The sequence below is a fragment of the Bos javanicus genome, chromosome 17 (assembly GCF_032452875.1).
Source record: "Bos javanicus breed banteng chromosome 17, ARS-OSU_banteng_1.0, whole genome shotgun sequence".
Lineage (NCBI taxonomy): Eukaryota > Metazoa > Chordata > Mammalia > Artiodactyla > Bovidae > Bos > Bos javanicus.
Genome location: NC_083884.1, coordinates 66,176,173 through 66,189,850, shown reverse-complemented (window position 1 = coordinate 66,189,850; position 13,678 = coordinate 66,176,173). Strand labels below are relative to the sequence as shown.

At 52.3% G+C, this 13,678-nt stretch overlaps 1 protein-coding gene across 4 annotated transcripts in view; it reads right to left on the bottom strand.

Moving 5' to 3' along the window:
- Positions 1 to 13,678, bottom strand: part of MYO18B (myosin XVIIIB) — a 231,369-nt gene that overhangs the window by 145,491 nt on the left and 72,200 nt on the right. For all 4 annotated transcript variants that reach the window (XM_061385190.1, XM_061385189.1, XM_061385188.1 and 1 more), the window contains 4 exons: positions 8,038 to 8,197; positions 5,239 to 5,422; positions 4,239 to 4,461; positions 387 to 496 (listed from right to left, as the gene is read on the bottom strand). In XM_061385190.1, the coding sequence (XP_061241174.1) occupies positions 387 to 496; positions 4,239 to 4,461; positions 5,239 to 5,422; positions 8,038 to 8,197 (677 nt within the window). The remainder of the gene's footprint in view (positions 1 to 386; positions 497 to 4,238; positions 4,462 to 5,238; positions 5,423 to 8,037; positions 8,198 to 13,678) is intronic.

Here is a 13,678-nt window from a genome sequence, read left to right as displayed (position 1 = left end):
TGAGGGGAGTGTTTGGGACCACAAGCCCTCTTTTCACAGACTCTCAGGGCGCAACTCCCTATAGGAATGATGACCTTCCACCCTGCTGGGAGCCTCCTACCTGGGACCTACTCTTCCCGTGGTTCTAATTCTTTTTCTGCACTCCCTCTGGCAGGGTTTCAGAAGGACCATTCTGTGATGGGCAGTGTTGTAAGTGACACTGCACGGGGCATGGTCTGGAGTAGGGGTGCGGGTCAAACGTCAGGACATCCTCATCTCTGCCCCCGAGACCCAACTCTCAGATCCCAGCTGCCCCAGCTGCCCCCGGGCTATCCTCTGCAGAGCAGAAGCATCGGCGCCTCCACACCTCCACCCTACCCCCATCCCCCACCCCCAGGTCCATGTACCTTCCTCTCGTCCACTCCTTCGGGGGCTGATATGAGCTCCTTCACAAGCGCAGGGTCCAGCACCTGGAATCTTCGGCGGAACTGAGTGAGCCCCATGTGGTCAGCGTAGCCTGGGGTGTGGGGAGCAGGAGAAGAACAAAGAATCTGAGTGAGACGCCTGGCCCAGGGGTCTACTACCAGCCTTGCTACTTACCTGCTGTGTGCACTCACTTCTTGGGGCCTCAGTTTCCCTGTTTGCTAATATAAGACACTGGGTTCCATCAGCATTTGCCAAATGCATTCCCCAGAACACAGACCCTGTAAGAGGCTCCACTGAAGCCTGAAAAAGCTGCCCCCTCCTCCGCCTCTTGGAAGGTCGTGATGTATATCAACACCAAAGTCAAAGGCTCCAGAACCTCTGCAGGGACGATGCCTGATTAGCTTGACTTAACCCAGAGTTCTCCGAAGTTGCTGGACCATGGGAAAATGTTTTGATCTAAGGTTTTACCCCCCACAGACTGCGCGTGGGAAACACTGCATCAGGCCATAGCTAAGGGTTCTTTTAAATCTACAGTAGGATGCACACAGCTGCACCCTTCTGTGTGGAAACTGAAAAGCTACTGAGAGAACGTGATGTTCGAGCTGGCCTCTGAGGGGCTGTGAGAGTCTGCGAGAGGGTTTTGTGTGGAAGGAAGTCCAGGCAGAGCAGGAAAGAGGTCTGTCCCAGTCGCGGTGACACCATTCACAGAGTGCTCATGTGTGTAAGACACTAGGATAACAGCGTCCTTTTCGCAGAGACCCTGGGGCCTATGTTGCTCTCCTGTCATATAGACGAGGACACTGAGGACCAGAGCAAGTCACGGGGCACAGAGTGACATGGATTGTAACTCTCCCTGCGGGGAGACAAACCCAAACAAGATGATGTGATGGAGAATGACAGAAGCCAGGATCTGAATAGCAAGATGACTCTGGCCTGGCGAGGACTGGGGAGATAAATGTAGGCAGCGACAGTCACTAATCCAGCAGAGAGGAACCAACAGTGGGGCCCCTCTGTTGAGAGATGAGCAGGGACCAGGTGCCCAAGGGACCTAAACGCACATTCCAGACCTCAAGGCTGACCACACAGAGACCTGGAGGCTGGGGGGTTATCAGGCTGCCGTTGTGAGTCAGACATGGGTTCACATCTCCTACCTGCCCTGGTTAGCCCTCTGACCAGTGACAGATGACTCTTGTTTCTTTGAGATTCAAGTTCTTCAGTTGTTCAATGAGAGTAATAACAACTTATTGACCAGAGACGTATTAATATGTCTTTGGTTACCCAACCGTTATTGACCAGAGTGTTTCAATATTCATTTACATAACAAATCGCCAGCCAGGGGCATTAGTTTCTGCAAAAATCCCCTGGTCAATAATGTGCTAAGATCTCTTGTCACACAGTCATGACAAGGATTAAATCCAATAATGATTACAGGAAAAGAAGCTAACGTGTTTTGAGCACTTGGCCATGTCCAGGCACTTTTCTCATTCCCTTACTAATTCACCATCCCACTCAACGGCTCTCTGAAACCTGAGCTGCTACAGGACAGGAAAGGGAGGCATGACCTAGGGGCCTGACAGTGTCGACCACGACCACGCACAGGCCAACCGGCTCCAGAGTCTGGGCTGTGCCCACCAGGCTGCCCCGCATGTGACATGTGGTGAGCATTTACTGTCTGCCGGGCTCTGTGCTAAGCGCTCTGTGAGAACACCACCACTGAGTGTGTGTGACCACACGGTGCCCGAGCATCTGAAGCGCCCAGGAAACAGCCTCTGCGTATGTGCCTCGTGTGTGCCTGTGTCTATGCATACAGGCACATCTCAGAGACACTGTGGGCTCGGTTCCAGACCACTGCAACAAATCAAATATCATAAAACTTTTTTGCTTTCTCAGTGCACAAAAAAGTTAAATTTATCCTATACATAGTTTATTACGTGTGCAATAGCATTATATCTAAAAAACCATGTGCAGACCTTCATTTAAAAAATGTATTACTGAATAAAAAATACTAACCATCATCTCAGCCTTCATCAAGTTGTAAGTTTTTGTGGGTGGAGGGTTAGAAATACTGCAAGAATGACCAAATGTGACACAGAGATGCAAAATGAGCAAATGCTGTTGGAAAAAGTGGCATCTACAGACTGGCATGAAACAGGGTTACCACACACCTTCAATTTATGAAAAAAAAAACAAACAACTGTGCTCTAAGCACAACAGAACAAGGCCTGTTTGTGTATCTGTTACACACACACACAGTCCAAATCGTAAATCTGTGACATCAATAACTATGTATGGATCTTTGTATGCAAGTAAATATTTCTCACATGGTGTGAGAGAGACAGAAGTGACTCAGAGCAGAAAACAATGAGGAAACGAACCAGGTCTCGGAAGCAGAAATTGGCAGGAGGCTTCAACCTTTCACAGAGTTGGAAGCCGTTCCTGAGTTGGGCCCTGAGACGGCAGAGGGTGGACACACAGGGAGGAAGGGGACTTGCTGACCGCGCCTACGTGCAAAGGCTCTAACCTCCTGCCAGCCAGGCGCAATCGAGCGGCCTGGGCTGTGACTGGCTCACGCTTCCCTGTGACAGTGTCTGTCTTCCTATGCCTGTGGTTGTGCAGACAGGAGGGGAAATCAATGCAATGCTGGGGGAAGCGAGCGGTTCATGGTTGCTGCCGGCTGCTCCCGGCTTCTCTGCCCAGCACCTCGCGCCCAGGACTCAGTATGAGTGCCGTGGGAGGAGACAGGGCAGTGACCACAAGCTAGGGGGGCAGTGACCGAGGAAATATTAAACAAGTGGGGGCCCACCTAGACTCCCATCAGCCCCAGCCACCCCATCCCCTGACTTCGCCTGAGCTGTTCCTGTCAGGGAGGCAAATCCACAGGGTGGCCAATGGGGTCTCAGAGACAGAAAAGAATGGGAAAATTTCAGATCAAACTCAGCTCAGAAGAAGAGCTAACGGGGGGACCCTGGTGCATGCCTACTTTCTAAAATATGGGCCTAAAACTTTATTTCTTTAATGGAAACCCCTCCTCCCCCATCATGCCCATCACCTCTTCAGCTGGACTGGGGAAAGCCAGTCTTCCAAAGATGGGGTTAAGCCTCCCCGGTGGGTCCACCCCTCCTCTCCCACATCCACCCAGGTTCACTCATTGTGAACCTGGAAACCCAGGCTCTCCCACACCTCCCTGCCTCTGCACACAGTGCTCCTTTGACCAAGCTTTCCCTCTCCCTGCACCACCCAGAGGTGAGCAGTTGCTTTCTTCTAAGACTCAACGAAGATGTTACCTCCAATGGGCATGGTACCTCCCACATCCCTGCGTGACACATGCCCTGGTCACATCATACAATCATCACCTGTTTCCATATGGATCTCCCAAACCAGGCTGAGCATCCTGAAGGCCAAATATTAATGACTGAAAAAATTTCACCCTCAATTCCAAGGCAGATGCTCCTAAGATGTTTGTTGTTGAAAAGGAAGATGGGCAAGACACACTCCAAGCCTTCCAGGTCGTTGAAGTTGTTGAGTCACTCAGTTGTGTCCAACTCTTTTGCCACCCCATGGACTGTAGCCGACCAAGCTCCTCTGTCCCTGGGATTCTCCAGGCAAGAATACTGGAGTGGATTGCCATACCCTCCTCCAGGGGGTATCCTGACTCAGGGATTGAACTTCCATCTCCTGCACTGCAGGCGGATTTTTTTTTTTAACCACTGAGCCACCAGGGAAGCCCTGCCTTCCAGGACTGCACAACTAGTTCAGGAATGGTTAGACTTTAGGGTCAAAGAGCAAGTCCCAGGAGTTAGCGACAAGGTGCTTGCTCCCTGCTCGCCTCTCACCTGCTCTGTGCAGACGCAGCGCCTCCAAAATGTAGGATCCTGCAAGCTGCACCCTCAGTGCGGGGATGTCCAAGGGCAGGGACCTGCCTGCCTCAGGCTTGTCTCCACCAGGCTGTGGTGGAGTCAGAGACCCCTGGACGCCTCTGCTCTCCACCGCTGCGCTCGGCACCAGGCAATGGATGAAGTGTAACTGAGACCGTCTGATCACGCTGATCAATGCGTCCTAGGACCAAGAAGAGATGGGGTCAGGGCCAGAGTGAGACTGACAAGGGTCTGGACACTCCCCAAACATACATTCAGTCTGGTCTGGGCATCTCTGGAGGCCCCTATGTCCTACCACAAGGGCCTCTTATCCATGGCCCAATTTGTACTCATGAGAAATAAAGGACCTCTGTAATTATCCTTATTATCATAGATGGGAAAACTGGGACACGGAGAGGACAAAAGAGTGGCCCCAAGCAGAGGGGGCCAGTCACCCAAGAAGAAAACTAGAGCCCAGAATCTTGGCTGGGGGCTTTTCCAGGATAAGATGCTACGAGTCGGCTCCTCAAGCCCTCCTTCCCGTGTCCCACCCACCTAAGCTTAGCCTAATGTCTTGTTACTGGGTTACTGTGTCCAGGTGGCATCTTCACACCAGGGTTGGGTCCAGCTGCCCTCTCTAGGGGAGCCTGGAGGTGGGCACACCGGCCTTTGAGAGGGGAGAGGGGAAGTGGGCAGAACAGGGCTGGCTGCGATGCTTGTCACCTTGGTCGGGAAGGCGACCTGTTTCCTGCCAACTTCCTGAAGCTGCTCAAATGAGACCAAGGAGCTGAGGCTTAGGCCTCAGACTGGGACGGGTCACTGTGCTGCCCTGAGCCTCAGCTTCTTCCTCGGTGGAGTGTGGGCGTTGGCTGCCTGTCCCTTCAGGCCTGCTGGAGAGCTCAGAGCTGGTGCGCCTGGATAACTCGCCCTGGGGGCGGGTGGGGGGGCTCCCACCCCGTGAGAACAGGGCCCCGCTCACCATCTGCAGCTTGATCTGGGAGCAGGGGGCTTTCCTCTTCACCGCGGCCAGGCTGCTGGCGAACGTCCTCCGCACCGCGCAGCTCCGCTGCTGGGCCTGCTGGGAGGTGCCCTCCAGGCCGGCCACGGCCCGGCACACGGGGGACAGCTTGGCCCGGGACTGGAACAGGGTCCTCAGCTCCTCCCTGGCAGGTAGGCGGGGAGAGAGAGAGGGGCTTCAGGGGTTTGGGGGCAAGCAAAGGGGACCCTCTTGCCTCTGGACATCTGCTTCCTGAAACCATGTCCTAGCTGCCAAGTCTGTTCATAGTCCCTTCTCCCAGATGATCCTTTGTTCAAGGACAAATGCCAGCATCTTCCTCCATGCCTCTCTCCCTCTCCTAACCTCAGAGCATCTTCCTTCTATTGGATGTTCCCGTCACTTACATACCTGCAGGAACTCTGCACAGCCAGCACTTTCTTAGAGGGTAAAATCACCTCGGTTATCTCTAGAACTGGTCTGAGCAAAGCAGGTGCTTAGTCTGTCCAAAAGACAGTTTGAGCACCAAGGAGACCCTACCGAGCCCCAGGATGAAGCTGGGACCCAGGGAAGGCCTCAGGCTCTCTGGCTGCCCTGGCCTCTCCCCTCCACTATAAGCCTGTGGGCGACTCCCCTGCAAATCCAGGCCCCACCCAGACCAGCCCTCAAGACTCTTATCCATCCCCACTCTGGGCCCAACTGACTACACAGCCATTAAGAAAATGAGTCTCGCCAGATGCACGGAGGTTGCTAAAAGCAGTTCCATGCCTTGCGGAGCACGCAGACTGACAATGGCGCAAAGATGCTCGAGTTGCAACAGAAGTCTGGGGAGACAGCCTGGAGAGCCCCCTGGAGGCGGGAGCCCTGAGAAGGCAGGCTGTGGGCACCCTGCCTGGTACAGGGAGAGGAGGTGGTGCCCACAGCCCTGACCCTGCATGAGGATGGCCCCATCAGTGGCGCTGGGAGACCCGACCTCTGGTCTGCAGTGTGCAGTGTGGCCTGGGGCAGTCACGGGTCCTCTCGGGACCCCCCGATACACGGCACAAAGGTTCAGTGAGCACAAGCACCTCCCGGGAACCCCCCAGCATCCCCGAGAGACTAGAGGGGCCCAGGAATCACAGTGCTACACAAGCAGTCCTGGTGAATCGGGATCCTGACTGCAGAACCACGGGCCAGGAAGAAGCGCTGTCTGCCCTCAAACCCACCAACCCGTGGCTCTCAAGCCTGCAAGACACCCTGCTGGGATTTACCGCTACACCTGCCATACTCCTACTCGTGAGCACACGCTGCTCCTTGTCCCAGAAGGTTCCACACTCACCAGGCCACCTGGCTAACCAAGGTGTGCCTGCCCTTCCCCAACTCTATACCCCTCACTCAGCTTGAGGGTTTCTGAGCAGCAGGGGGACTTACAAGGAGGCCACAAGATGTGTGTTGAGGGGTAACCATGAACCAGGTTCCTTAACAAGCCATCCACTCTGTTATGTCACCAAAGCCTTACATCACACTTGTAAGCTGGGCAGCATCATTCCCACTTCTCAGACTGTGAAACTGAGGCCCAGGTCATGCAGCTTGAAAAAGGCAAAAGCAGAACCTGAGCATCTGCCTGACTCCAGAGCTGTGCAATGCGGCCTCACCCAAAAACCCTGAGGTTTCAGAGAAGGAAAGGGGCTGCCCAGTCACCCAGGGGGGCACGGGGCTGGGCTGGCCTAGACTCAGGTCCCCCGGCTCCCCCTACAGCACTCCATGTGCTTGTTACTCTCCTTCTGCCCCATCCTCTGACTAGATCTCTCTCTGGGAGCTGTTTCCCTGAGCCCCCACTAGATTTTTCCAATCAACGCTGACTATCCAGCTCTGAGAACGCCTTCCAAGGATCACTTAGACCCAAATTGTATTCTGACTCTGCTACTCTTTTGTTATGTGGTCAAAGGTGAACCACTTCGCCTCCTGGGGCCTCAGTTTTCTCATTTATAAAATGGGGCTAGGGATACAATTGTTTTAAGGATTAAAAAGACCCTTATAGGAACTTCCCTGGTGGCCCAGTGGCTAAGACTCATTGCTCCTATGTAGGAGGCCTGGGTTCGATCCCTAGTCAGGGAACTAGATCTGCATAACTAACACAATATTGTAAAGTTTAAAAATAAAATAAAATTTAAAAAAATAAAATAAAAGGACAGTGAGCTAAGACTTCCTTGAGCCAAAAAAAAAAAAAAAAAAAGACACAGCACAGTCAGATAAATAAGTAAATAAATATATGTATGTTTAAAGACCCTTATAAAGTGCTTCCTCTGCACAGCAGGGAGTTAGTAAACGTGGTCTCAGCTTCACACGCGCACGCACACACACACACACTCTTCCCCAACAAGCATTTTCCAATAGCTCTCTGAATTCAAGGCAGCCCTCTGCCAGCACATCTGAGCAGAGCAGTCAAGAAATGCAGTCAGCTTTTTTCAGGCTGCAAAAAGTTATCACTTCGGTTTTATGATCCCCTAGTTGGAGGATGTCCATAAAAGTCCTCCCAGTCACATCATCTCCCAGATACTTAATGAATAAGAAGTCACAGCTTTCTAGCTTTTGTTCCACCTCCCCAGACGGCCAGCTTTCCTCCTTGGCTGGACTCAGGCCAGTCCCAGGAGATGCTGAACCACTCCTGTTAGAGTTACAGGTCTTTGTGTCATTAGGGAAGGGTCCCCGTACCAGCCCTCCATCACTGACTGGGCTGCTATGACTGCACGGCCCCAGCACCTCGAACGCCCCCCGCCCATCCCCAGCTCTGGCTGGGCTTACCTGTTCGAATGCTGTAGGACCTGGGGGGCGTCCAGGGCTGAAAGGTTGGGTTTGGCCCTGTGGAGCCAGCCCGTGAGGTCATAGCGCACAGGGTCGTGTCCCAGCTGGTGGGCGATCTCGCACTGGAGGGGCTGCTCGCAGGCCCGGAGGGCAGAGGCTCCTGAAAGCAGACACAGGGCATGAGTGCCGGGGCCTAGCGGGACACTCTGTCATGGCGTGGCGTCTTTGAGAACACGCTTTTCCCATTTTGATGGGACTCAAGCAATCAGTTCTGGGCACTGCATTTCCCCTGCTTTGTGCACTTACACGCACAGCTTCCAGCCTGCATTCCGTTCCTCCTTGCTTCCTGTCAGTCTTTCTGATGCGGACTGTTTTTAACGTCTTTATTGAATTTGTTATAATACTGTTTCTGTTTTACATTTTGATTTTTCGGCTTCGAGGCATGCAGGATGTTAGTTCCCCGAACAGATATCTAACCCACGTCCCCTACATTGGAAGGCGAAGTCTTAACCACTGGACCACCAGGAAAGCCCCTCCTCCTTGCTTTCTTAAATCGAAGATACCTGCGTTCCCCATTAGCACGTACCATCTTTGTGATTTTAGCCAGAACCATGAATCACATGGACTGTTTTTTAATGTTTTCTTTCAATCGACTCAGTTTTACAGGTAAAATCCATTTGTAAAGAAGCATTATACTGCAGGTTTGGTGTGCCAGCTATATTTACTTTCTAATATTCATGGAAATAAATACACAATTATTAAATATTTTGAAAATATGTGTAGGTACCACTTAAAATTGTCTGGAATACCAGTTGCCAAATAAACACACAGCAAATTCTTGGGAGATGCTGGTGGACACCTGGTTCCAAGGGACAGAGTGGGAGAAACAAAGGGGCTTGGAGTTAGAGAGGACCTGGGTTCAAATCCTGACCTGACCGTTTTTATAGTGGGACAGGGGCCAAACCACCTAAACCTCTGAGCCTTGGTCTCCCTCCGCCCAGTGTGCACCTTAAGTGAGAGGCAACAGCCAGCGAGCCGCACGTATTCTGCTTGAGTGAACGTTCTCATTAACTCAGAGCTAATCGGAAAGCCCCAGAGGCAAAAAATAATTTTTTAATACCAAAATGTCTGAGTTAACGTGTCTATCAGTCAGTCCAGGACAAGAATTGCTGCCCTGGGACCCGAGAGGCTTCCCGTGTCTTCAGGCCTCACAGAGAGAGGAAAAGGCCTTCAAGTCCTGCCCCCACCACACCCTACAGGACACCTCTGCCTCTAGCCCCACTTTCTGTGTCTTTAGGCTAAAAGTCAGGATCCAGGAAACACTCCATTTGAGCACTCTGGTTCACCCGATTCTGCATCAGAGCAGAGCAGGGGATGGGTAGGGAGGAGGCAGTGGCAGGGGTCCACAGGGCCCTGCTCTGGCCCAGGCCCTGGGGAGACGGCAGAGCACAAGACGGATATCCTCTGACCTGGGGGGGTGGGGCACATATAGGGAGGTCGTTGGGCTGATGAGAAGCAAGCCAAGAGAACAGGTCGCCAAACATCCCAGAACCCAGAAGTGGCCCTGAAGGAGACGAGGAGAGCGTCAGGAAGGAAGTAGTGTGGCTAGAGAGAGGACAGGGTCAGGGAGGCCTCTGTGGAGGAGCGCCAAGCAGGGAGCCAGAGGAGGAGGACTACAAACACTTCTGGGTGCACCCGAGCCCCTCTGTCCTCACCCCAGGCCCAGGGGGTCACCATCTTACAGGCGAGGAAGGAGGTGACTTTCTACAACGCACACACATTGCAGCTAACTAGTGGAGCACGGGTCCAACCCAGCACGCTCGGGGCCAGTGCCTGGGCAGGCTTCTAACAGCTCTCTCTCTTGGCTTTCTGTGGGTCTGGGTGAGTTTCCTCCTCCACAGTCCCCCAGGAAGAAAATAACCGTTCCAGAACCCTGGAGACATTTCCTGAAGACAGGGCCCACAGGGCCCTGGTCAGTCATCAGGCCTCTCCAAGGCCCCAGGCACTCCCCAGAGGTGGGGTGTGGCGGTGCCCACACTGCCCGGCTCAGACTAAGGGCCCCACAAATAGCAGTTCCGACTGCCCCTCCCGATGGCAGAGGCCAGTACCTCAGAACACAGAGGTGACCTTCTGGAATAGAGAGGATCATGGGCAGCATCACACCAAGCACTATGACCCCCACCTCCAGGGTGAGGGCAGTCCAGGGTCGTGTACATATATACAAGTACACAAAATTATATTTCATGACTGTGTCAGTAGAAAGAAGGATTGATATTAATAATACGTAAATATATTACATTGGTTTGCTACAGCTGCCATAACAAAGCATTACAGACTCTGTGGCTGGAAGCCTAAGGTCAAGGTGTTGGCAGGGTTGGTTTCACTGAGGCCTCTCTCCTTGGCTTGCAGATGGATACCTTTTCCCTGTGTCTTTCTTTGTGAATGTCTGTGTCCTAATCTGTCCTCTGAAGGACCAGTCATATTAAATTAGGACCCACCACAGTGACCTCCTGAGAAATCTGTATGCACGTCAAGAAGTAACAGTCAGAACTCGACATGGAACAACAGACTGGTTCCAAGTTGGGAAAGGAGTATGTCAAGGCTGTATATTGTCACCCTGCTTATTTAACTTAAATGCAGAGTATATCATGAGAAATGCTGGGCTGGATGAAGCACAAGCTGGAATCAAGATTGCCAGTAGAAATATCAATAACCTCAGATATGCAGATGACATCACCCTTATGGCAGAAAGCAAAGAACTAAAGAACCTCTTGATGAAAGTGAAAGAGGAGAGTGAAAAAGTTGGCTTAAAACTCAATATTCAGAAGACAAAGATCATGGCATCTAGTCCCATCACTTCATGGGAAATAGATGGGGAAACAGTGGAAACAGTGAGAGACTTTATATTTTGGGGCCCCCAAATCACTGCAGATGGTGACTGCAGCCGTGAAATTAAAAGACGCTTACTCCTTGAAGAACAGCTATGACCAACCTAGACAGCATACTAAAAAGCAGAGACATTACTTTACCAACAAAGGTCCGTCTAGTCAAAGCTATGGTTTTTCCAGTGGTCATGTATGGATGTGAGAGCTGGACTATAAAGAAAGTTGAGCACCAAAGAATTGATGCTTTTGAACTGTGGTGTTGGAGAAGACTCTTGAGAGTCCCTTGGACTGCAAGGAGATCCAACCAGTCCATCCTAAAGGAAATCAGTCCTGGATATTCATAGGAAGGACTGATGCTGAAATTCCAATACTCTGGCTACCTGATGGAAAGAACCAACTCATTGGAAAAGACCCTGACGCTAAGAAAGATTGAAGGTGGGAGGAGAAGGGGCCGACAGAGGATAAGATGGTTGGATAGCATCACTGATGCTATGGGCATGAGTTTGAGCAAGCTCCAGGAGTTGGTGATGGACAGAGAAGCCTGGCATGCTGCAGTCCACGGGTACGCAAAGAGTCAGACACAACTGAGTGACTGAACTGAACAGTGACCTTAGTTAAACTTACTTTAACTCTTTAAAGACCCTGTATCTATAGAAAGTCCCATTCTTGGGTGCTAGGGGTTAGAAATTCAACATACGAATTTTTGAGGAGGGGGAATACAGTTCAGTCCACAATATATACTTAAAACACGTTTTTGCCTTAAAGTCCATTTTTTTCTTCTACTTTTAACAGAAATTAAAAGATTGTCATGGATCCCTAAGAGTACTGTGGGCCCCAGGCACAGCCCCTTCTGGGCCCAGGCAAGTCATCACAGAGCCAAGCTCTCGGGAGCCATGTGGGTACTAATGCTCTGGGTGTGGTCCCGGGAGAGCAGCTGGATCATCAGGTGCAGAAGCGCTCCATGTGTGTCCCGGACAGAGGCTCCAGCCCAGCAGCACTGAGCGCTGTCCACATCTCTCTCCAGCTCCTCCCCCAATTTCTCATAAGCCGCTCCAGTCAGAAGGTCACCCCAAATACTCCCATCGGAGCTGCACTTTTCTCAGTGGCCAGGGACCCCCACGCAGCCAAGTCACGGCCATTCTTCAGCCACGCCTCACTCAAACTTTCAAGTAGCATTTCCTTCGGTTGGTCTGTCCCTCCTCCTGAGGCTTCCGGAACGCCACCCCCTCTCGTCCCCTCTCCGACACCCCCGGCCACTCCTCCCCAGCTACCCTTGCTGGACACAAGCCTTGTCCCTGGGATGTCCCAGGGCCGAATCCCTGGCCGTCTTCACTGCCACCCTTCATTCCTTTAGTGATCCAAACTAGAACTGTGGTCCTCAAAGTCTTCTTACAGATACTGGCTTTTTTCTTTACCATCCATCTCCTCTGCTGGAACGTCAGCCCCTCGGTGGACAGTTTTGTTTTGTTCACAGATGTATTTCTCAGCCTCCATTTCAGGTGCTCCAGAAGTATTTGTTGAAGGAACCAGTGCATGAACAAGCCCACAATCTGACCGCCATGTCGGGTGGGACCTGGAAGACCCCACAGTGCATTGTCTTCTTACAGGCCTGGGGGCGTCCGGGTGGAAGGGGGCTTACTCGAGGCTGAGAGGCAGACATGGCTTGTGTTGAATCTGCCTTCTGACATGTACCGTCTGGGTGATCACAGACAAGCATTCTCTACAAGCCTCTCTCTGGAGCTCACTTTCCTCATCCTGGGGACAGGGTTGGGGGGTAAGAATACGGACCTCTAAATACGGGACAGAATTTGACCAGACACTCTACACAAAGCCCTGAGCTCGGCCCCTGCATGGAGTGCACACAGCACTCCTCCAACCCCTGGAAAGACGGGGATGATATTCTTCGTTGTATCACAGCCTCGGCCTCGTCAGTAACAACTGGCAGCTGATGACCAAGCTCTGCGGCTACCTCCCCTCACCCCACCAAGGCAGTAGAAATTCTGGAGAGAAGGCAGCCAGGGAAAGCTCCATCTCCATTGTTCAAAATGCTGTGAGATTGGTTTGGTGCCACATTGGTGAAACTACAAATAGATGGACTTGAACTTAAAGCCGATGGATGCCAAACCCCATGGCCTCTGAACTCAGTTTCGCTCCAAGCGTCCACTCCCTTGCACTTCTCCTCTCACCAATCCAGCCCAGCAGCCAGTGCTCGGCAACTCCGGAGTCTGCCCACCTCCCCAGGGAGGCGGCTCCTCTCACCTCCCAGCTGCCTTCCTCTCGTGTCTCCACAATGCAGTCTTGGGAACCTTCTAGAACCCGAATCTGACCATAGCTCCCACTGCCTAGAATCCCACATGGCTTCTCATTGCTCTTGGGTTAAAACCAATGTTTTCTGTGAGGCCTGCCAGGGCTGGAGGTCTGAGCCCATATGACATCTCCCTGTTTGTCCTGCACCGCACCCCTGGCTCTCCGTCAGATTTACCTGCAAGCCTCTCCTGAGAGGCTCTGGCTGCCGGAGAAATGAGGTCCGCCTGACACCCACCACCAACCCCCAGTCTGCCATCTCAGGCTCAGGAGACTCACATGTACTTATGTGTCAGCTTGTCATCTCCCACCCCTCCCTCTCCCCAGCAAGGACAGGGGTCTAATCAGGCTGTTTGCCTCCGTGTAGATTAGAGCCCACTCAGAACACATGATGAAATCATGAATGGATGAGCACACGAATGAATGAAGGCACACACCCAGGCAGGTGCACA